Raw genomic sequence first — 23,948 nt, 5'->3', positions numbered from 1 at the left:
ATATAAGTATGAATTGAGGGTCAACAAATCCACTGAAGTGAAAGCCCTCGGATCGAAATGGTACCTGCATAACAATTTGACAATCAGGTTGCTTGCAGGGCAAGACATTTCCGGAAAGATAGTTGTGAATCGAGAACTGTGATGATCAGGTAGTTCACCCAGCGCATAATATAGGAGATAAGAAATCATGAATATTTCACCCAGGGCTCACTGCGCACCCAAGGGTGTGTTTAAGAGAACAAGGGTGGTTAGTTCACGCATCGCGCCTCTCAGGCTAGGATCATCTAGAATGGTATCCATCACTAGATTCATTCATGCCACTCGACTATCAGAGAACCCAAGGGATTATTCCAGGATAAATGGAGAAAATACTAGCCATCATGGGTATCGTCTTTTATATGAAGAGTCAAGATTCGGGTCCTTGCTTCCCCCATCTGGTCGAGGGGCAATATTTCCAGCCCCAACCCTAAAACGCTGTCCTGAAGTAACGATAATTCTAGCACGTAAATGCGTGCAGTTAACGACCTGAAAACAAAGTTCTAGCAACTTGACAACAAAGTGCCTTTCCCCATTTCCTATGATTGTGGTTTAGAACCTGTCCACCAGGGCAGAGACTCCAGATGGTGGCGCGCTCGTTTGCTAGTACAGAACGTTGGATCAACAGTGGCAATGCCGGCTTCACCAAAGAGGCCAAAACTCGCCAACCCAAGGTATGAGTGGAGGAGATCTATACAGGCGTCAATCATTAAACTTCACGACCAACTGAAAAGGCCAAAATCTTTGGGGTAAGGAGTAAGGAACCCACCTGGTGGGTCACCGGCACATTTTGCAAAGCCACCTATTAGGTGCTGCGTTTTCTCAAGCAGATAGCGACGGTTTGTGTCTACATTTACTACGTTGAGACGATCCAATATCTAAAGAACAGAGATCAGTCTCTTGTGAACATTGTTTCTTCATAAGAGCGGGGTGGGTATTTACACTTAGTGTACCTGTTACCCAGAAGGAGTAACATGTATCGACAAGTTTGTTTGATCTACCATTAAATCCAGCCCAGAGGAGATCTTCCTCTGGCCGCTCCGCCGCCGTGGATAGAACAGGTAGGGAGGATATTTTCTCATCAATCGATCGACAATCGGATTCTTTCAACTCGTCGAAGTTGAGTCTCTCTCGCTCTCTCCCCCTCTCATCTTCATTATCGCTTTCGTCAGTCTCTTCGAATTCCGTTGTCTGTCGCCAGGCCAGCCAGCGAATTAAATTCTCGAAGTTTGCCGTTCCGGGGACAACAACGGGGACTGCATGGGGGGCAGAAGGAGGTGTGCATCCGAGAAATGACAGCGACGCAAGGGCACAGTACGTTAAGCCAGCTACTACAATGTAAGCTGGGAGGCTGATTATCATACTGGTAGAGCGTAAACATGCGTACCATGCGATTCGTTCAACGGTGACACTGAAAACCCCCCATCAAATGACTTTTATTTCCATTTCTGTTAGCTATTCCGTTTTATACATTCTTGTGTGATACTCACTGTTACTTACCTGACAGGCCTCAATATGAGAGATCAGACTGTTTACATCGATATCTTCAATATCTCTAAGATAATCCGCATCTTGTCCCCGTAGTATATAGCGTATACCAGCTGCACAGCAGCAAAATCTCAAATCACTGCTTCCTTCAAATTTTCCTTCGGTTGCTAATACTTCTCCAAAACTCCCGTCTTCGCGCTGCATACTGCATAGCCACTGTAGACATTCTCTCCGTTTGACACGACGCAGGTCATCACCCAATAAAATTAGAGTCATGAGCGCAAAGAACGTGGCAGGCACATTTGCTGGGTCCCAGCATTCATTGGAAGGGTTCCTCTTCGAATCTCCAAATATCGTCCCTGGAAATCCCCGAAAGCCACCAGACGGAACCTGGCAATGGTAGATCCAATCGATATAGCCTTTGCGCTCTGATGGCTGGAGGTTGTCATCCAAGGAGCCAAGGAGATCAAGCCCAGCAATCGTGAAAAAAGCCAAGGTCATTCGACTTGAGTCATTGGAGGTATACTGATGTGGGAGAAAAGTTTTGAGGCAGCGAATAAAGTATTTGACTTGGCGATCCTTCCGTAGCACAGCGGATTCAGCGGGGTTTGTCATGGCTGTGATGGAGGGGTTAAACGGCCTCGACAAAGAAATGGCAGATCTAAACGCCTTGGTACGAAAAGATGGTGAATAAAATCACAACAACTCTATCAGCAAAGCATTGGATATCGTCTATGCCACGAGATATCCTATTTCGAAACATAAATCATAAACAGCAATATGGAACATATGCCATCAGATTTCAAGTAACAGAAAAGGAAAATGTTTGTTGGTTAAACTAACTAGTCAACTAGTTGAGTTAGGGAACCATCGGACATGACATAACTCATTAGTCAGCACCAATCAGTCAGCAAGTCCCCTTATCTCAAAGAATCAAATCTGCGGCATTCAAATTCGAAGACGATATCCCAAACACAACACGGAGTGAGCGACATGGTGCTTCAGCTTCCCCCAGGTACTTAAAGATACTGCGGGAATTTATCTCTTCCAAAGGGCTACGGGCTCATCATGGGCCGGTTGTCGTCGAAAAGCTACATCAAGCTGCATGCTCTCTTCCAGTTTGCCCTGGCTGTTTACCTCACCAACTGCCAGGAAATTATTTCAGACTGGGACCTGGAATACAACGTCAACAATGTTATCCGGATCGTAAGTTCCTAACTATTTGTTTCAGTTTCAGTTTCCGTAACCCTCAACCCGACATGATCACATTCACCGATCCCTTTCACTTCATTCCGCCTCAAATAAAGTTTCACACTCGTTCTCCGATCCTCTCCGCTTACATCTCCGGATGCCTCAGGATGCGACACCGACATTCACACGCCCGCACTCTCCGCTCGCCTACTGCGGTGTTATCCTATTAACATTCGCCCTCTTCGACCTAGTCCTAGCCATCAAACTCCCCTTAATAAATCAAATGATTTTGATAATAAGCCGTCTCTTCGATTCCAATGGAAATTCCCCCACCATGTCCGCAGCGGCTAATAAGATGATCCGGGTCTTCACCTCCCTCTTTACGCACATATGCATCCTCCTCGCCATAACCAGATGCCTTGTCTTTTCTATCATATCAATACGAATCTACGCTTCTGCCCCCGAGGTCTGGATGCCGGCTACCTCTGCAGGAATGCAAGATGCTGCGGCGTTGGATGCAAAAGTCAACCATCTGAAAAATAAAGTGGTGCTGGGATATGCAGTTGTGGAAATGATGTTCTCCGCTTCGGTGGGTGATAGATATGCGCTGCTCTGGATTGCCAATATTTCCATCTAACTAACTTTGCTGAATTTCTTTGCTCCACTCCAGACACTTCTCTCACTCAAAGACGAACGTCGACGGACAGACTCTTCACTATTTGCTCCACCCCTACTATCGAGGGCTTCACGATAATACATGGTATCCATGCGCTGGTGATAAATTCATCTTCATATCATAATGTTCGCAATTTGGCTGAAGAAGTGAAGTGATGGAATTTTCTAGCTTGCAGCGCGGAACTTTCTCCTATACCATATCATTCACTCACCTTGAAGCTAGAGCTTAGGTACAGTACACAAATAAGTCTTAAACAAAAGACTTAATGATTCTTTTTTTCCGGAAATCTTTTTTACCTTTTGATTTTCGTTATACAATAGGTTAAAGGAGGGCAAGAAACAATCCGTCTAGCAAGATGAAGAGTGGAATAGATTTTCTTTGATTTATTGTTTAGGCGTCGCTCTGAGCTTTCCATAACCATATTGTCGTTCGCCCTTTGTTCATATCCCATATTCTTACATACCCTCTTTAGCCTTCCTTCGGTTGTATTTTTATCTTTATTGGCTTCGCTTCTCTTCTTTTCCATATCCAAAGACCAAGAGGGACGATGCTCGGGACAAAGAATGGAGAGGCCCACGTTGTAAACTAGCGCCCACAGTAGTAGAACAACTTGGCTCTTAGCAGAGAATTCCAATCTAGGCCATCACAAGGACCAGCACGACCTCCCCTCACCAGACCAGACCGTCTCCGTGATCAAACCAACAGGGAAGACGAAGACTGCTCTCTGGAATTACCTCAACTTACCACGGAATTCCCAGGCATATGTCAGTGCAGTTGCCTCCCCGACGCCGCATTCTCTATTTCCTTATACGCAAGATGCATACTACAGTTCGAGCGTTCATCCGTATGAACCATAGATTGATCCACCGATTTTGGAGACGGGACGGCATTCCCGAGGTCGATCTCCGCAATAGCCACTAACTAACCTCTAAGCTTATAACCTGACATCAGCCAATCACAGGACTCAGAAGGATCCTTGTTATCTAGTGGGTATGTCTCCATGGTATGTATTTATGATGGGAGCGCTTAGAGTGGGGTAACTCCACCCGATGGCGAAATACTAAATCCTGTGAGGGCGGCGCATCTCAAGGCAACATGACAACAAACATTCAAAATATGTATGTTAGTTACATCTCCTAGATGTCCCCTGTACCGCCAACGCATAATAATCACAAAATTTGATTTGACTAAGTTAACTACCCCTTAAAGTCTCTAGGGATATGAATTCCCCAAAATGCTACCTGCATTCCTCCCTAGGTTCAGGCCAGTTAGCGCCGGACACTGTTTATAACGACGCCCGACTGACTTTAAAACGCCAGAATGAATTGTCTCCGCTGTTGCTAACACCTGTATTGTTAAATAATATGTTGCAATTAACATTTACGATATCCTCAATATGTCACATTCAACACAGGATGAACAAAACCAGATCCTAGAACCATTAACTGCTTGACTGCAGACGCTCTCATTGGATAATAAACAGCCAGTGCGCCGCAGACTTACATGACTCGGGAGTCAAGCTATGGAGAAAAGAGGATCTTGCAGATATCGAACAACAGCTTGCACACTCCCGTACCAAGGAGAAGTTTACTGTCCGCCGTATCGACGGTAGTGCCATTCACATAAGGAATCCGATGTTTGGGGTGCAGAAGCCAATCTGGTAGGGCCTACAGTCGTCCCATTAACATGCAACATCATCATCACCTTTCAGGAGGCCATATGTTAAATTTCAAGAGTTCTGGCATCTCGTCCAAACCACACCTGATGGTCCACCCGAGATGTACTCCTGCACCTACCTCGTAGAGTGGAACAATGAGACGGTAACTACCCAACTACGAGGGACAGATGGAGAACGGGCGATCGTTGTTTGAAAAGTCTCGAAACCAATGGAACGACAGCGCGACCTGCGAGGCCTTCACGTCACAGATTCGCAATCTCCTATGCGGGAATGGGAATGCGAAGAAGATGATTAAGATCATGTGTGTTCTGGGTTAGGCGACTTGAAACTGCAAGCCGCCTGATTGGTGGAGGGCGCAGAACAGCTCCAAGTCAACGGCTGAACAAGAACCGGAAACAAGCGTGATAGAAGCGTCCTTGATACATCATGCGATTGCGTTAACGGTGGCCGACGTAACACGTTCTCATGCCGAAACGGGGGACGTAAGGGTAAGGCTGCTTGCTCAAGACCCGCTTTACTCGACTGAGAAGAAGGATGTGTTACGGCAGATTGGATTTGAAGTTGTAGGGGATCATGGGGCTGGGGGCTTTGCAGAACTCGATGACATGTGTATAGTGTTCTCCCCTTTCGTTAACTAGCGCACCGGTCAAGCAGATCATTGCGGATCTCGCTCGGCCAGCCGTCATCATCTGCGCGTGAGCTCCAATACCGTGTTCAATAAATTCTAGTACGGAATATATCTAATCCAGCGTCTGCTGCCAATGGTTCTCGCTAACCTAGATCTTCTCTAGCAAACCGTACAAAGATCCAGATTCTCCGAGGACAAAGCAGATGTGGAAAGAATATGAAAGCTGCGAATTTCCAGTTCGGCCCGAGATTGACCTGCTAGACGGCTCGCTGCATCAGTTGATAATACATGCTAGAATTGATGACCAGAAACGCCCGAGGTGATAAAACTTGTACGCTTTTGTTATCAGAAAAAAGGATCTCCGGTTCTCACTCGCGGGGGGTGTCAGATAATACAGCACGATTCCATCCGTCGGACCGTAGCAAAGATGGCAGTGATTATCTTATTACGACTAACTATTGAATTTATATGGATTTGTTATAAATATCGCAATAAGCTTAAGCTTCATTTCTAAATCAGCCTGTATATTTTGAGCTTGGGCTTTTCACGAACGATAATAAAGCCATTGACGCTGGTTTTGATCTTTCTGAGCAGCAGAAGGGCGTTATTATTAGGTTGATAGATATATCATAACTGGATGACATTGGTTCCACAATCCAGGAAAGCTTAAGAGATATCATAGGTGCAGCCGTGATTAAAAAGTTCTATTCTCTATCATTCATCGGTCTTTATTTGTGGTTCATATTTGCCTGAGAGTGGAAGATAGATCGTTGAACTTGATGGCTTCGATTTATATAACTACGCCCATACAACGATTGAACTTGATGGCAAAGCAACACGCTCCAACTATTGTAAGACACGCACCCGTAGTTAGCCACCAGGATCCAGAGAAAGCAAAGTTCCGAGTTCTACCATAAACTCCAAGGTCCCTAAGTATTCATAGACACGATCAAAACAACTCACACGTCCTTGGTTCCGTTCCTCGTCCCAATACAGCTACTCTAGGAAAATTAAAAATATAAATAAATAAATAAAATAATAATAATAATAATAATAATAATAATAATAATAATAATAATAATAATAATAATAATAATAATAATAATAATAATAATAATAATAATAATAATAATAATAATAATAATAATAATAATAATAATAATAATAATAATAATAATAATAATAATAATAATAATAATAATAATAATAATAATAATAATAATAATAATAATAATAATAATAATAATAATAATAATAATAATAATAATAATAATAATAATAATAATAATAATAATAATAATAATAATAATAATAATAATAATAATAATAATAATAATAATAATAATAATAATAATAATAATAATAATAATAATAATAATAATAATAATAATAATAATAATAATAATAATAATAATAATAAAATATAATAAAAAAAGATTGTCCTTGCCAGCTTTCCCTTCACCCGGACCGTGCAACGTCATTCGGGGCTGCGAATGGAACAAATCGCAAAAGTGCGAGGTAACCTTATACGACGCTACGCAATGCAGGCTGAAACAAACCACTGGCTGATGAGCATTTCGGGACTCCCTAAGGGTAGTGTTGGAGCTTGGTTGCTCAAAGTTCCTTGATCCTGTGGCTTTCTTGGTAGTTACGTGCAGTGGGACATTCGTTCCACAGCACGACTGTGGCGGTGCAATAGGGTATGTTAGGAATAGGGGTTCAGGAGGTAGGATCTATTTTTGGAGATTAAGGGTTAGGGGACTTGCGAAGTGGGAGATGAAGTGGTTCGAGCATGGAATCGAGAAGGGATCAGCGATTGAGGGCAGTCAAGCCCATACATGTCTCTGACAAGGTCTACGGAATAAATCAATATGTAAATATTTTTCCAAGAACTATTACGATTAATTAGCATGAAGTACGTTCATACATACATGCACAAATATTAGACTCATTACAGTGTTGGAATTAGAAATTTGCCTTGAACACGTAGCACACAGGAGACCCAGATCCTATTGTATGAATGTAGGTGTGCACATACATATTAAATACAACATTTTGATTGAAAAGACCATTGAACATGCAAATAGACGGAGAACAACAACACCAAAAAAAAAAAAAAAAAAAAAAAAAAAAAAAAAAAGGAAAAGAAAAGAAATGTGTTTCCATCATCCATAACATTCGTTGAACAAAATAAGACACAGAGCTTCAACGGATGCTCTCATATGAATTACGAAACAAGAACTATCCTACTTCCGCTCCCTTTTTCCAACCAACACCAGCACATCGCATAGCATGGCACAATGGTATATAAAACGAAGACATAAAAAGGGAACAAGAAAGAAATTTAATCAAGAATAACATACACCTCCCACCCCCTCTCGCTCACTCACTCAAACCATCAAACCCTCAACCCCTCCCCAAACCCCCCAAACCCCGCGAACCCCCCGAAGCCCCCGAACCACACCTAAAACATCCCCAAAACCGCCATTACCAGTACCAGTCCCGCGCCAACTCCAATCTTCGCTGCCGCGTTCTGCGACGGCCCCTGAGTGGGGCTAGGAGTAGGGGTAGCAGACGACTGCGTGGTATTGCAAACGACTGAGTCTGGCATGCTGTTTACGCCGGCGGAGGCGCAGAGGCTTTTTGCGAACATGATTGTTTCTGTTGGGGATGGGTTTAGGATTGTGTTTGTCAGATATGGGTTGTGTATGTGGGTTTGTAGGTTTGCAGGTATTGGAGTGTATCTATGGGACTTGGATAGATAAAATGGTATAGATAGATGCAACATACTGTTTTGATCTTCCATTGAGCAGTGATCCATGACGCAGCAGCTCATGGTCATGAGGGAGCCATTAGAGGAGCAGATACACTGGATATTCAGGCCGCACATCGGGGGAATGCTGTCTTGCGCGCATTTTCTCTAGTGGGATATTTCATTAGTTCAGTATTTGTTTGGCCTTATAGTATCATTGTTGTGCTACGGATGGGTTGGGGTAGTGGTAAATTAGATATAATTGTATAATATAGGTGGTATTAAGGAGACATACGGCGCACTCAGGAAGCCCATTCATGCCCTGAGCGGCGACGAGGCCGAGAACGGAGGGGAGGACAGCCATGGAGAGACGCATTGTGTAGAATTGGGATTGGGAAAGATGGAGAAATGTTGGTGAGAGAGAAAGATAGATAGAGTTGGACGATGAGGAAAGGGAGAATGGAATAGCAGGAACAGCGAATTGTCAGCTCTTGAGATAGAATCGTAAATAGGCGATGGCCTGGCTGATATTTGAGATTTTTGTTTCGTCACAATTTGAATCGAGGGCTTTTGCACAACTGAAAAAGGTCTGGGGAGCCACCATTATTTATTGTTTTTAGCATGGAGTATTAGCATTAGTATTAAACTAGTATTAGAAGTATTATTCAATAGATGTGCAGCCCGTGGCTATGATGTATCTTCCTGATCTGGGGTTCACTAGTTACCTATTTATACCGATAACTTTCAGTATTATTAAACCATGTTTTACTCCTTATGGCTTGTAACACTTTTTAACTTGTTAATTACGTATTTCACCACATTCTAAGCCACTTTAGCACCCACGTGATATATAACTCTATTCAATAATTTCCTAAATGGGACTTGTTTGATTTTCACTTGAACAAGACTATTATGACCTTAGTGAAGAATCTCTCCGCAACCAAAACAGGGCTACGCCCGGATTATTCTTCTTCCTTTCATTTGCACCCGGATTAGTTTTCTTCCGCCCTGACCTGCATAAAACTCTTCGCCCAAACCTTCTTCGGAGCTTTCATTCTCCTTTCCCTTTCTCCTTCTAACAACTTTGTCGTTTTGTTCTATAAGGAAGCGTTAGGGCCATATTCGGTAGCACGCCCGTTGCACTAACAGCATACAAAGTTGAATCTTACGAGTATTGAATTAGACTATACTAAGATGAAACTCCTGCGTAAAAGCTTAATAAAAAGTATGGATATTTCAATTAAGATTTTTACTCTTCTAAGATTGCAGATATTTACCCTAAACATAGTAGTGAAAAGACGATGACAGTAGTATGGCAAATGATCTCTCATATTAAAACATTTAACTTGATTTAGAAATTTCAAAGAAGCTTCAATGAAGCTGAATATATTTTCTTGAGTGAGGCAGTTAAAGAGGCAACATGATTTGATATCTTTGATGTCTGAATTAGAATTCATAGAATCAAATTTAATTCAGATTAAAGTTTAGATGAACCAGTTGTTGACGCTTCCGCCCTTGCTCCACGTGATTCTAGGGACCCCCCCCCCTATATAGCTGAACTAGCCTCCCTCCCCTCCCTAACGGGAGGATCGACGAACGCCATATCCGTCATCAAGAATGGATCCATGTCATATGATGGTGGGGTTGGGCTTAAATGCCCCTCCAAAGCTTTTTCGCAGGCCTGACAAGAACTTGTTTTCTGCGAAGCTCTTCCCAGCTTCTGCGCGCCAGTTACGAACCATATCCAGCCAAACAACCCCTTTAAACACGAATAACAGACCCTCTCTACGCCTCATTATCAGAACGCGCCATATCTGTCTTCTAAGTGAAATGGAGACCGAGACGAAGAAAGACTTGAGCGTCAGTCCCTTGCCTCCGGGCTGCAACGATGATCTGAACTATCTAAAAACGCATGTGGATAAAACCGTGTCATGGCAAACGCTATCTACTTCTCTGAAGGAGAGCATGGAACCTCTAGATCATTCGAGAGTTGAAACTATACTACGCGCAGTCAAGGCTAAAGTGAGTGTTATTCGTTTGCTTCACAGCTAGTAGGAAAACTGATGGGCATGGTAGCACTCAAAATTCAGAATTTTTAAAATAGTTGATCGCACCAGGTTTATTATCAATCGGGAACCTGTGCACATCATCCCTATATCAAGTGACCTTGTGATATCCAATCGTCCGGATAAAAGTACAGCAATAACTGTTCCAGTGGGGAGTGGTGTATATGTTACTGAAACCATTTGCTATATCCACGCTTATACCGACTTATTAACCATCTAACCTGGTTGGAAAGAAGCGACGGCGGTGGATGGCTGTGATGTATGGGTTGGATATTCCACGTTTTAAAACTCTGCGTTTAATTGTCTAGAGATGATGTGACTAAAAAACTTGAACTTTGAGATTCGCTTATGTAGTTATTACCATGGTATGGTTGTGTTGCCTGTTCATCTAGCCTGGAAACCTTATTAGTGAAACTGCCATAGTTGGTCCTGGCAGCAACTGACCGAAATTGGAACTCGTATTTGAAAGTGCAGACTATCAAGCAACAAGTTCTGCCACTGCCCATCCGTCGAATAAACCTGCGTAAGAACGAATTGAATTGTTATATTCTATAATATATAAGAAGTTCTCTACGCGTTGAAGATATAGCCAGTGTGGATGTATGGGCTAGGCCTAAATAGGGCTAGTGTGAAAGAGGAAATTTATACTTTTGATTTTCTAAATATTTCTTACATACAAAAAACTTATCTGCCTTTTAACTAGTCAAGCTCAATCATTCAGCTTTTTCTATTATCAACTCTATAAAATATTACTATTGACACTATGTCATGATGCTATCTCATTATAATTATATTGTATTGCTATTTTATAAGAACGAAATTGTAAGCTAAATTCTATTCTCTATTTCTATATAAAAATTTTAGTTTTTGATGTTAATTAAAAATGTTTTAGGTAAATTAATACATGAATTTAATGTTGTAATTTGATGCATCATGTACTAAGAAATTATGTTAATAGTAAATTATACTATAATAAATAGTTATATCTATTGTAAAGAATTGGTCAAGATTTTCTTTCAGTAACTGCTTCAATCTTTGAGAGGCCGACTCTGACTGAGATGAGTTTCTCATTATATAAAAGTGATAACATCAAATCTAGCGCTGTTGAGTTTTGCTCATGAGCCGATTGGTTTTATAAGAATGACAAGTAAAGACATTCATACTTCTGGAATGCGCCTTTGTTTTATCGAAGTAATTGAAGGAGAGAGAATTGAGGTCAAACATGAGTTCTAGAAGTATGAGAATCATCTTGACCGTTTCTCTGATGTATAGGAGTAACGAGTAGAGGAATAACAAATGTACAAAAAACATTTTCTAGGAGAGGAGTCCCGAATTAGTTTTCGAGATTGTGATGGCAAGGTCATTTAATTTAAAGCTGCTGGTTACTAGGATTTATTTCACACTGTAATGTTTTTTAATCTTGTTGTTGCGTGGCATCCTGTGTAGAAGGAACGAGGAAAAATCCTAATCTCATATTAAAGGACCGTATCCATGGCTATGCTATGACGCCTAAGTAACTTCCCACAGTCATTAAGAATAAAGCCCAAAAAATTTGTAAAACGAGAGTAACAATAGTAAAATCCGCAGCGCCCGCTGCGGATCAGAGGTCCTCAAGCCAAAGGTCCTCTCTGACAGGCTGGAGGTCACCTCGCACCTACTGCCCCTGTTGACAATTCTCACTATCAATATCCTCCGCAAAAGCGACCCTGGCACTCCCATTTCGAGACACCTCCTTATCTGTAGGGACTTTATGGTTTGTTTGTTTTCTTGCTAGATGTTTCCTAGAACCTCCTGCCCCTTTTGCAAGACACCTCTTCCTGCTTCTATTCCTGACGATTCTCCACCAGCGAATAATAATCCCTTTTCGCCCATTTCAGCTTTTCCCGCTCTTGAACAGCGGCCATACACTCCGTTGCAATTCCTTTAGCGAGGACGTGTTTCTGATGTTGTCGTTGTGTGTATATGCGCCTCCAGGCAGACTGAATAATGACCGCAGCTCGTGCCTTTTTCGAGGCAGACAGAAGCCTGCAGCAAAGAAACGCGAGAGCTGCGAGAGTGAAATCTCGATCGAAAAAATGAGGTGATGTTGCGGACAATGGTGATGAGGACATTGGAGCTACAAGTGAGGCTGTGGTTTTTGAATCTGATGTTAGCTCATGTCCTTTTACTTCGGGAACTTGCCAGAACGGGGGTTTCAGCAGGATGAGACCTATCCTTACCGAATTGGCTGCTACAACCCAAATATCGCAGCCTCGAGTCCAAACTTCCCGAACCACTCAACGTTTTCTCGTGTCCAACTATGTACCCCTCATATTCATCCACAATGCTCTCGAAAATCCGTCCGTCGGCAAAACTTGTCGTCAAGTTATCAAGTCGAATGCTCTTTAGATGGGCAAGATGAGAAGCCCATTTTTTGAGCAGGAATGAGTGCCGCTCATATCCTGCATCGAAATCCTCCTCGGTCTCTTCATCATCATCTACACCGTCTTCAGTTTGACTATCATCCCGACTTTCTAGTTTCTTTTTCAATCGCCGGATTTCCTTTCTCACATCGTCCCAGTCAACCAACACAGACAGACCCCATTTCCCAACAAGGCCCCACAGCAGCGCTATGGTTTTTTCGCGGTACCCGTCAACGATATCCTCTGCACGGATGTCTTTGACAATGACACCAATGCCTTGAACGCCTAGCAGAGCACTTAACGCTATTTGCACGTTGAACAGTTTCGTTGCTCTACTAATGCATGGTATCTTTAGATGTTGCGAGAGTATCCAGTCTTCCTCTCCTTGCAATAAGGATAGAATTTCTCCCGTTGGCATTGTTATAGTGGCAGAATCAGAGCCCTCCTGTTGAGAGAGCAGGGTCGACGCAGAAGGATACAGAAGTAGTTCGACAAGCCTGGTAAGAAGAATGCCATCTCGAAGATCGATAGCAAGGTTGTTAATGTGGTAATCGTATTCTTGTAGAGGATTCTGTTTGTAGTCCACCTGGCAGTCGAGGTGATTCAGCGGCCGAGTGATGTCACCAACTGCTGGAAGAAGCATTGTTCCCAGTGCCTGAAGAACCGCTGCTGACGACTTATATTTTGACGATGGATTGAACAAACATCGAGGCAATGTGGTCTTTGAAATTTGGCTTGCTTTGTCTAGGAGCACTACCATCATAATGCTGCGCAAGAGAGTTCTGCGATAAGACCACCCAGGTGTGCCAACGTCCTCCCCATCCAGACCAGCAAAACCTGTTCCGGAATCCTCATTTCGTAGAATGAATGTTTCCAAAAATGATTCTAATGTACGACGAAATTGTCTTTCCTCACTTTGTGGAGGAGAGGCCGCGGAATTACTGGGTCTGGCAGATCTATTTGGGACAGGTATTTTCCGCCCTATCACAGTTTCTGCCGCGGCTCGAAGCGCGAAGAGATCATATGTTTCTATCCAAAGGTTCAGAAAAGAGCGCTTCCGTCCAATGTCCTCTTTTAAACAGTTTCCGCGAGCCAAAACGTCCTTGGGTATGCCTAGTGCACCATAGAGAAGAGACGCCTGGACACGTTTATACAGCAAGGAGAAGGATGCTTCTTGGTATATTTCCAAAAGCTCGTGTCTAAGGGTATCACTGTCATATAGGCCTGAGGTGCCTCGCGCGGAATCGAAGAGCCCATTCACGAGTTGAGTGATAGCTACCTCTTGATGTGCAAGCCAATTTTCCTCATACATTGCCGGATTGGAGATGTCTTCGCTGAGGAGGGGGTATTTCTCCTCAATTGTTAACGAAGGTATGTTGGGAACCAGAAGTTTCGCTGCCGGCCTTCTCGTCACCCGTGGCTTAGGAATTGGAGGAGAGGATGATACCTTTGGGCCTTGAGTCTGGCGAGTCTTAAATACTGTGCTCTTTGGAGCCAGGACGTTTTCCTCGCGGGGACGCAATTTAGGGTTTGGGACCACGTTTGCTTTATTTCCAAGTACCTTCCTGTTCGCGGATAGAGGATTTCCCTTGATTTCAAGCTTCGCTCTCGCTGCTGGATTAACAGCAGATGAAGCTCTTTTTGTTGGTTCCGCGACAGGTACACTCTTCCGTTTTTCAACGAGTGGAACATCGAAAATAGGAAAATATGCTCCTTCAGATTTCCCAGATTTGATATCATAGACAATCAATCCTCCTGGAGGTATATTCTCCTTCCCACCATTCTGACCTGGGATATCATGTTTTATGCTTGGTTCCTGTGGAGGCTTCCGTGACGGTTGAAGGGGTGCCCGCCGGGGGGCGATTGCGAATGACTCTCTTGCCGGCTGCTTTCGAGCAATTCTGGATTCCAAGCTTCCTATTTCGGAATCTTTAATGGCGTTTTTATTTCCTTCGTGGACCTTTAAAGATTTGACAGGACTGAAGATACCCATAAAGACGGAGGGAACAGTTGTGTCTTCAGAAGGAATGTAAATCGTCCTTCGCCTTGTTAACTTTTTCAGAGGGTCAGCAGCGACTGGCAGCCGCTGCTCTTTTGCCATTTCGCTGCGTTCATTTATAACGGCTGAATTGTGCGACTGAGGGGGATTTTGTGGAGGTGTAAATTCGTCGACTTTAGGAGATGCTGCGACGGAGAAGCTCACTCGGGGTCGCTGGAATCTCTGTGCTGGCTGCGATAACATTGAAGAGCCTTTGGCCGCAGGCCTGACCCTTGGATACCGACTTGATTCCACTCTCTTTTCCAACGCAGGCCCCAAACTCCCCAGCTCATCCGCGTGAATATCAAATGCTTTTGCTTTCCCCGCCTTCCTTGGCTTAACTCTCGTTAAAGGAGCATGAAAGTCCTTCGTAAAATCGATTGCAGCGGTGTCACCATCGGAAAGTCCAAATTCCTTGTCGAAATCGCTAAGATTCTTGCCGCTACCGGAGAACGGCGATTTGCTGCCTCTTCTCCATCCAGCGGGACACGGAGTCGCAGCTTCACTGTATCCTCTCGACATTGTGTAGGGGGCCAAAACGGTGATATCAAAATTTGAGTACTAGGGGTCTAGGTGCCTTTAGCAACGGATTGAGGCTAAATGGTTGCCAATTGTGCTTTACCTTATCAAGCCAAACTTCACCATATGAAAGTTTTAGGGTAGTGATTAGGGACAACGAGCAACTTTTGAGAGGCTATGAGGGAGTGTACTGAATAGATATGAAACACGATGCTTTATATATGTTGATTTCTTCATAACGAATGTTTCTCTGAGCTCAAAGCTCCAAGGTAGTGAAACTCTCTGCTGATGTCGTCACGATCCTCAATGTCTTTAGGGCGATGATGACACCATTGTTTATTTACCACAACGGGTTTTGTACGGTTGCCCGGGGCAACCGTACGAAAGTCGTGTCATGGCTCTGCCTCTTCGACTTTTGGACAGAAAACCGATGGACATGATGCATCGGGCACTTTACCCCATGCGATTCCATGAAAGGGAATTTAGCAATTAAACCTAGATGTATGGCTGCTCCTACGTTGTGCAGCAACATCGCTTTTGAGAGATGTGCCAGAGTTCATCTGCTACGGTTTTACACGGCTAGCAAGCCCAAGATGCCATTGGCAAACTTAACGTTCCTAGCATTTTGCTCCGCGCTGGATACTTTTTCAAGATCAAGTTGAATCTCTCGCTCTATTTTTTTTTTTTTTTTTTTTCTCTTTCTCTTTCTATTCTCTTTTGGAAACAAAATAAAAACAGTGAGGCGGACCCCGACATGGACCAACTGCCTGATATTCCCTTGAACCTGCATACAATATCTCTCGTCATCAACCAATATTTTGCATCCTGCGGAGAGACTCCGAGATGTCATCGTATGTACCATTACTCTGTAAAAGGTGTTGACGCGAACTCTATACAGCCTAGTTGTTACGCCATATATTAGTAGTGAGTGATGATGTCGCTATCGTGGGAATGAGAGTATAGCAGATATCCAAGTCCCCATTGCGTTGAACCTGTGAAGGGCCTCAGCGCATAAAATAATCACTTACAGTATCTTGCAAGCAAGTGAGCATACCAGGATAAGGCGATTGTTAGTCAACATCGTCGAGTAAATCACCTGCTAAAGAGTCCTGTCGTTACATCTTTGACACCATCATCGAATATCCAAAATCATGAAACTTCTTCCAAAATTTTGATGGAAACCATAGCCGTCGACAACCACCATCATCGTAAAGAAACCATTCTTGGACCCCATTCACCAGCCCACACATGTGAAACCCACCGACATAGAACCCACCTACCGTGGCCATTCCGTACTCCCGCAAAATCCACACTGCCACGGCGCCAGCTAGGTACATGTAAGTCATATAAACCAGCTCCAATGATCGATCGTAATATGCCCATTTCTGGCAGCTCAGCAATGGACGGATGAATGTATTTAACTGAACACCCCGTACGGGGGACAAATCCCGCTTTCCCCGCCTGAGCCGTATGCCACACGCCGTTCCGGGATAAATCGTGCAGCCAATTAAGGGTGTAATTAGTTGGGCGCTGGTGATATCCCGACACCATGAAAGGGATACGTATATCTGAGTATTGGGTAGCACCCTCAACCGTATTTCAACTGTTGTCATCCTCACTGATGATCCAAAAATGCTACTTTGTACCTAGGCATTGCGCTTCGCAGCTTTGTTCACTCACATTCTCCGTACTAATTTCGGCTTCACTTCATTGTAAAACATAGAGATATTAATCATCTCTCCAACAGATGCTGGCACGAACGGGGAAGCATAACATGAAAGACGGAGTTGAAGAAACGTCAGAGGATCATTTGACCCCATGGTAACCCAACATCCACAGAGAGCCTTAAATATTTGACTTGATACTCTTCACCAAACAATTCTTTCACTCAACTTAGCGATGATTAAGGGGGAAAAAGAAACACAAAAAGCGGCAACCCACGGCAGAATGAACGTACAGCAGCCTAACCAGATCCATACTAGCGTATTCAAATGCACAAAGTTCATTCCAACGCCCCCAAATTAAAATTCCAGCAATGAAAAGCTCCCACCTCGCCAAAATTCCTCTCCTTCTCGTTCTCCCTTCTTCCCTCCAAGCGTCGTCCTCACCAAAGCTGCGTTTCTTTGCTACACACGTCAGATCCAACAGATCTGTCCCATCCCCTCTCCTTTTTGCCTTCTCTCTACTGGCCCCCAAAAACCAGCAGAGAAAAGGACAAGAAAGGGCGGGAACATGCAGATGAGAAATTCGGAGTACTCTTCAAAAAGAACCCTTACCCAACCCACTCTCTTTCTCCGCTCCTTACCGGGCAAATAAAACGAGTTAGTGAGTCGGTACTGCCCGTGAGGGCCTGGCGTGAATCTCACCACGTCTGCAATTAGGCATCAGAAACATCGGGGTGGTTTAGAAATTTTGGGTTGTCGCTGAGGGCGGGCGTAAAACCCCCTTGTCCTTCGGCGCATCTTTAGATTTTTTCAATTTTCCCCATGGGAGAGCCGTTGCGAAGATTGTGTGTACAACCGCCTCCGCCCCTTCAAATTCTCTCCTAGGAGGGGATGGGTTGGTGGGGTTGGCGGTGTATGACACTTTAGTGCAATACGCAGCGTGCCAGGATAGCCGTTTCTTCTTTTCTTCTTAAGAGGGAGCGGTCTGGTATGAATTCGATTCCGATTACTCTGGTGAGGACGACGCTTCACTTTTTACTTTTTTAAAGGTTCGTGGTTATCATATTTGTTTGTTCATCTTGCTCCGTTGCGGGAGCCGGTTGGAATTTTTGAACAAAGGATACTGCTAATTGTTGTGTGTTTTTTTATTGCATCTGCCGTGCGAGGATCGGACGTCCCTTTTTTGTTCATTCCGTGCGACGTTATGTATTGCTCTCCTCTGACTTCTTGTTGGTCGTCCAGGTTGTGGTTTTTTTTTTTGGGATCATACTATATTGCAGGGATTTTCTATCAGCCGGACTGGCGAAGGGCTATTTATATCGTGGTTCAGCAACGCATTTCTCCGAGTGCAGTTTGGTCTGGCTGTATGAGGGAGTGCCTCTCATGGGCGCCAGTAGATGGTAGTTGGCAATTGGGCTCAATTCGCTCCAGGGTTGACGTTGGAATGGCCCTTGACATGGGTTCGGGAAAGACAACTAGACCTGATTTACATTCTCTTCACTGCTACGAACTCGCATCACACTCCATGATTAGTAGCCACTTGTGCTTAGAACCAAATATATATATATATATATATATATTTATAATATAAATAAATAAAATAAATAAAAAAAAGCATTAAAGTTACGTTGCTTGAATCATAATATATAACTCATAATAAACAAATCTTTTCATTATTTCGCCTTCCCCTACTTCCATTAAAAATAGAGTAACAGCAAGCGTGATGCAAAACATCTTGGAATCTCATAGCTTGCCAGTTTACAACAGACATGACGGGGCAATGGAAATCATGGATGATGGTCTTGAAAATGTTGGATTTTACTATTTTTTCTTATGTTTAGTTCTTGTCTTCGGGCCATTTATTCCTCGTCTCCAATCTATAGAACAAAATTAATTAGCAACCGTTCTATTAGTTGGAATGCAAAAAAAAATAAAAATAAAAATAAAAAAAAATAAAAATAAAAAGTTTGGGGTAAAAGGGGGTTGCAGGAGAAAGAGCGGGGAATAGATTGCAAAACAAAACAACCACCCCTCCAGTATTTCAGATATACAGGACATACTTTTGGCGCAAGGAAGAATCTCAAATGGCCGCTGCCCAACCCATACTCGACGAGCAATGGCACCTCCTGGGAGAGACAGAGACGAACAGTTGCTGATAAACCCGTGGCCTTGCAGAAATTGTTAAGGTATTTGAGAGAGAAGGTGAGGGAGACGGGTTCAGAGAGGGCGATGGAGACGTTCTGGTCTGGCTTGTCGACGTTGGTGTGTTGGCGGAGGGTGATGGCACCGTTACCGATTTCGCCCTGGCAGGAAAATTTGACGCCGTCCTTGTTGGCTTCGATCATTACTGTTGAGTGGGGAAGGGGGTGGTTAGATGAGGGGTACTGTCCGAATTTTCATTTATCCTGCTTATTTCCGTAGTTGGCAAATTAATGACAACAATAGAGAGCCATGAAACATACCAGACTCCGACAAATTCCCCAAATCAGTACAAATCCTCCTGAATTCCGCCGACGGCATATCCACCGTAGCCGCATACTCCGTGTCTGGGATCGCCAGGTGCTCCTGGTCAATATCCATAAGTTTGATATCATACTCGCTAAGCCGGTCCGTCTCCGCGCTCTCGAAAACCAGGTTAATGACGTCAGGTGAGTCCTCGGCTTTTAGTGTCAGGATGTCCTCGTTCTGTGCCGCACGTAGCACCTTTGTGAGCGAGACCAGGTTGATGCCCAGCGCAACGTTGCGGTCGCAGCGGTAAGGGGAGAACCCTTCTGCTTTCAGCATCATGGAGACGAGAGCAACGTGCGAATTGTCCATAGCTTGCAAGGCGATGCCGGAGTCATTGCAGTCGAAGTTGCAGTCTTGGACTAGATCTTTGATGGCGTCGACGACCTGGATGTGATAAATTTTTTTTTTTTTGTTTTTAAGTGGTTTTGTCCGGGTTAAGCACGTCTTGAACGAACAAGGTGCATGTGTGTGAGGACTGGTGTGGGATCGCCTTTACCTTCTTCAACAAGCTGGCCTGCTCTAGCCGTGCTTCCAACACTGTTGTCAAATTCCAAGTCAGTGAACCGGCCAGTTTCCTACCAGTGGAATCGTATCACATACTCTTGTCAACTGAGGTGGGTAAATATTAAACGAAAGAACAAGAGGGACTGTCGCAGGTGATATGGTGGAACGTAAGTATTGGGCACCAGTTCGTTCTGCCAGGCTATTCCGTTAGTCTGGCATACAGTTAGGGGATTATTCTGGGAGGGTTTACGGTTGTAGAGACGAGAAATTGAGAGTGTCAGCAGGTACTGAGTATAGGGTATTGGGTATAACGTTTGTGGGAGAAAGCGGTGCGCGGTGCAATGTTGAAGGGAGCTGGAGTTTGGCGGTCGAAGATTTGCGGGGCCAGAGAGCGCGCCGACGCGTCGCAAGACACGAATCGCGTCGGGTCAAAGGTAATCTTGCCCCATTCGAGCTAGCCTTCTTACCTAACCGAATCTACCAGCAACAAGGCAACAATAACCAGCTCTCATACAATACACAAAAGAGCAGCAAGTCTGCACAAGCACCCTCGAAATGATTGATTTTGCAAATTGACATAAATTATTCCTATTGACTACTTATCTATGGTGCCGTACAGTATTCCAACATAAAAGACAAAATATAAGAATATAGAAATTACACATTATGCAATATTCAACAGCAACCCATTCAAACCTAATAGAAAAAAGAAATTAAACAATTGACAAAAGGGGGCCTCATTAAAGAATGATAGAGAAGTCATTAATAAGAAAATAGTTGATCGAATTATAATGATATTGAACTCAACTTCGTCAAATGACTTCCGTCCGCCGTTGAACAGGGTATCAAATGCGTAGCTGGGACTCCAGGAAGGAGGTGTGTTGGATAATCAACCGGAAAATGCAAATATCTTCTCAGAGAATAAAAACGCTCAAAATGCTGATATAACGGCAATGGCAGAGGCGACGACGGGCAAAACCAGGCCCGTCGGTTGAAAAAAGGAAAGCAAGAAATGAAAAGTGAAAAAGGAGAGAAGAAAAGGGACGAAAAGGGAAAAAGAAGAAATGAGGCAGTACATCATGCTTAGATGCTCGTAATCCGCTGCGATGCCCTCCCACGCGGACGCAGTTTGATAACAGTCTCTAACTCTCTCAGCATGTGCGTATTAGCATCCAATTTCTCCCGCACCATAGCCTGCCTCGCCCGCTCCTCCTTCATTCGCGCAATCCTCTCCTCCCGCGACATAGAATTCCGCTTGAGGGGTAGAGCAATGGCTTCAAAAACCTCATCGTCGTCCATGTTGTTATCCGGACTTTGGAGGGACTGCTGATGCTGCTGCTGCTGCTGTTGTTGTTGTTGTTGATCTTCACCCGTCAACGCCCGGAGAGCCTCTGGAGGCCCGCCGTCAACTGCAGTCACGCCGCTGAGACTGAATGTCGGCGACGCGGGAGATTTGAGGGAACTCGTAGGTCGCGAGAGGCGACCTGAGTTTTCGAGGGTGGCAAATAGGGCGGATTTTCCGGCTTCCCATTCCTGGAGGATGCCGCGGAGGTCTGTGCCGATGGATTCGTAGAGGGTCGTTAGGGTGGTGCCGAAGTCTGTGTCGTCCGTCGCTCGTTCGAGGCTTGCGTCAGATTCCTCGCGGATTAGTTGCATTTTGGCGTGGAGGCTGCGGATTCCTTGGGAGAGGGAGTTGAGGCGTCGGAGTTGCGCGCGGTGATGGTCTTTATTCGGGGCTAGTTTGGCTTGTGGGTTCGGTGGGATCATATTATCTAGGCTGCAAGTTAGTATGGGTGTATATCTTGCCAGCATATTTTGTTTCATGAAGTCTCTACTTACGGTCTTGCTCATTGAGGATGGCGACCAGTCTTTCTACGCAACCTGTATCTGCAGCAACGAGACGCTGCATCTCCTCAATGGCGGTACTCCAATTTGCAATATCGGCTTCCCCACCCTCAGCTGGGAGTGCGAGCAAGCAGCATAAAGTAGCCTTTCTAACGGAATAAACTTTGGAAAACAAATTTCGAAGGGTTCGTAAGGAGGTCCCATCTTCCATCGCACTGTCCGCTAACAGTGCATTTGTTTCCTCGAGTTCCTCCGGGGAGAAATCATAAATATCATAATATTTTTCCAGATTGGCGGTATCTGCAAGTAGTCGCAGATGTCGTTTCGTCTTTAAGTATCGCTCCAGCATTTCCGAAAGACACTCTGAGAGAATGCGCCGGAGTCTCAAACAACGCCTTGTTTGCGTTTGCTCTTCTAGGCGGGTTATCGGCGGCATGGGAGTGCTTCTATATCGAGTGTTAACGTATGTAATGAACCACATTATGCAAAAACGGCTTTGGGGAATTGGTAACAAACAATCTATATCCTCTGGAAACCAGCTCCACCTCCTGTATCAAGATAACCGATGCTGAAGCGGCAGAATCAAAGGACTGCGCGTTTGCAACAAGCACGGACGCAACATCCACTGCCTGGCGACGAAGATATTTCAACCACTGGCGCTTTGCAAACGCATAAAACGATATTGCTACTGCCAGCAGAAGGACCACTAGGACACATATCCTCCAGACATTCCAATCCGATCCCTGCCGCGATCGAGCCCAGTGGAGTATCCAGACCACGGAAAAGGATGCACCGGCTGTGAATACGGCCCCAGGCAATCCAAAATTTGCTGCTCGTGTGCTTGACTGATCCTCATTATTGCGAGTATTTGATAGCAATCCCGTTATGGCACTGTACGACGGTGCGCACTGTTCGTTGAGGAGCTGTGAGGCGACGATGATGTATCCAAATTGTTCGAGGAACCGTTCATTCTCACTTTTCCCTATTGTTGTACTAACAACTGCCTTGTCGATGCGAAAAGTATAACCAGTCAGCAACGGGAAATCCACATCGTGAAAACGGAAAAAGCGTCCCCATACCTTGCAGAAGTCAGAGATTCTAGCCAGAGTTTGATGTTTCGCCAATGGCTTCAATTGTCGCGGTACCGGCAGTCTATTTCGTATTCGATCTTGGAACGTAGGGGGTCCTCGAGGTGCGAAATTAGCTGTCGATGAATCCAGCGGAGGTTGCGATGGGCTGAGGTCCTCTTGTAGCGCCCAGTCTTCCTGGCCTTCACCTTCGCCTGTTAGAGTGGCAGAGTCAGTCGAAAAGCGCGACAACAGATTCATGGCGAGAAAGATTAATTAACTCAACGCATACCCTCCAGATATTTAGCTAAAGGCGAGTCTTGATAAATCAGCGCCTCCATCACAGAAGGACATGGTTCTTGGAGGCTTTTATGAACCAGTACAGAGCCAAGTCAACTGATCCTCATGGAATGATGTGCGAATTGAGACTGGGGAAGCGCTGAGCAGGCGACGAAAGCGTTTCCCAAGGATGCAATGGAGGGTAGTACAAGTGTGACTAAAGGGATAAATCGACCAGTGGTTCAGAGACGCACGCACGCATGTGCCACGAGATCGTTACCGGGTTGTTTAGTTCCTTTCTTTCGTTTTTTTGGTGTGATGAAACGACACCTAATCGTTGGAATATTAATACTCCAAGTAGCATGGATGGATGCAGTTATTAGTGAGTTGGGAGGTGAACAGCCGAAGCGCCGAAACGAGGTTGATGCCACAGGGGCTGACAGCGGCTGCAAGCGCCCGGTGATGTGGAGGTTGAAGACACCTGACCGCGCTAAGGAGGGCGCGCTCCAGGGGCATTGTTGTCCAGGGTAGAGCCGAACCGGTTTTGTCACCAGTTAATATCAATTGTTGCTTCTCAGTCCTACCTACGCCCTCTCCCTCTCTCTCA

General features: G+C 44.5%; 6 protein-coding genes across 6 annotated transcripts; 2 read left to right on the top strand and 4 right to left on the bottom strand.

The window, feature by feature from the left end:
* Positions 1-575: 575 nt before the first annotated feature.
* PADG_03912 (uncharacterized protein) lies at positions 576-2,139 on the bottom strand (the record flags this gene model as incomplete). The annotated part of the gene is made up of 5 exons (XM_010761344.1): positions 576-727; positions 806-914; positions 979-1,364; positions 1,424-1,469; positions 1,537-2,139. 5 exons carry the CDS (start codon positions 2,137-2,139, stop codon positions 576-578), a joined length of 1,296 nt encoding a protein of 431 aa, XP_010759646.1.
* Positions 2,140-2,592: 453 nt separating this feature from the next.
* PADG_11680 (uncharacterized protein) lies at positions 2,593-6,020 on the top strand (the record flags this gene model as incomplete). Its single annotated transcript, XM_010761608.1, has 12 exons — positions 2,593-2,730; positions 2,882-3,304; positions 4,048-4,235; positions 4,343-4,394; positions 4,466-4,509; positions 4,608-4,718; positions 4,851-5,051; positions 5,103-5,211; positions 5,237-5,374; positions 5,429-5,676; positions 5,708-5,764; positions 5,861-6,020. 12 exons carry the CDS (start codon positions 2,593-2,595, stop codon positions 6,018-6,020), a joined length of 1,869 nt encoding a protein of 622 aa, XP_010759910.1.
* Positions 6,021-8,161: 2,141 nt separating this feature from the next.
* Positions 8,162-8,825, bottom strand: PADG_03909 (uncharacterized protein; the record flags this gene model as incomplete). Its single annotated transcript, XM_010761343.1, has 3 exons — positions 8,162-8,358; positions 8,488-8,617; positions 8,745-8,825. The coding sequence occupies 3 exons, from the start codon at positions 8,823-8,825 to the stop codon at positions 8,162-8,164; spliced, it is 408 nt and encodes a 135-aa protein (XP_010759645.1).
* A 1,241-nt stretch (positions 8,826-10,066) lies between these two features.
* Positions 10,067-10,735, top strand: PADG_03908 (uncharacterized protein; the record flags this gene model as incomplete). The annotated part of the gene is made up of 2 exons (XM_010760931.1): positions 10,067-10,471; positions 10,526-10,735. The coding sequence occupies 2 exons, from the start codon at positions 10,067-10,069 to the stop codon at positions 10,733-10,735; spliced, it is 615 nt and encodes a 204-aa protein (XP_010759233.1).
* A 1,434-nt stretch (positions 10,736-12,169) lies between these two features.
* Positions 12,170-15,477, bottom strand: PADG_03907 (uncharacterized protein; the record flags this gene model as incomplete). The annotated part of the gene is made up of 3 exons (XM_010760930.1): positions 12,170-12,261; positions 12,350-12,643; positions 12,735-15,477. 3 exons carry the CDS (start codon positions 15,475-15,477, stop codon positions 12,170-12,172), a joined length of 3,129 nt encoding a protein of 1,042 aa, XP_010759232.1.
* A 3,520-nt stretch (positions 15,478-18,997) lies between these two features.
* PADG_11679 (proliferating cell nuclear antigen (pcna)) lies at positions 18,998-23,323 on the bottom strand (the record flags this gene model as incomplete). Its single annotated transcript, XM_010761607.1, has 9 exons — positions 18,998-19,015; positions 19,199-19,485; positions 19,601-20,030; positions 20,143-20,183; positions 20,278-20,293; positions 20,463-20,617; positions 21,269-21,922; positions 21,990-22,441; positions 22,512-23,323. 9 exons carry the CDS (start codon positions 23,321-23,323, stop codon positions 18,998-19,000), a joined length of 2,865 nt encoding a protein of 954 aa, XP_010759909.1.
* Between the last annotated feature and the right edge of the window lie 625 nt (positions 23,324-23,948).

The sequence above is a fragment of the Paracoccidioides brasiliensis genome, assembly GCF_000150735.1.
Source record: "Paracoccidioides brasiliensis Pb18 unplaced genomic scaffold supercont2.4, whole genome shotgun sequence".
NCBI lineage: Eukaryota > Fungi > Ascomycota > Eurotiomycetes > Onygenales > Ajellomycetaceae > Paracoccidioides > Paracoccidioides brasiliensis.
The sequence above is the reverse complement of the archived record's forward strand: the minus strand, read 5'-3'. Positions and strand labels throughout refer to the sequence as shown.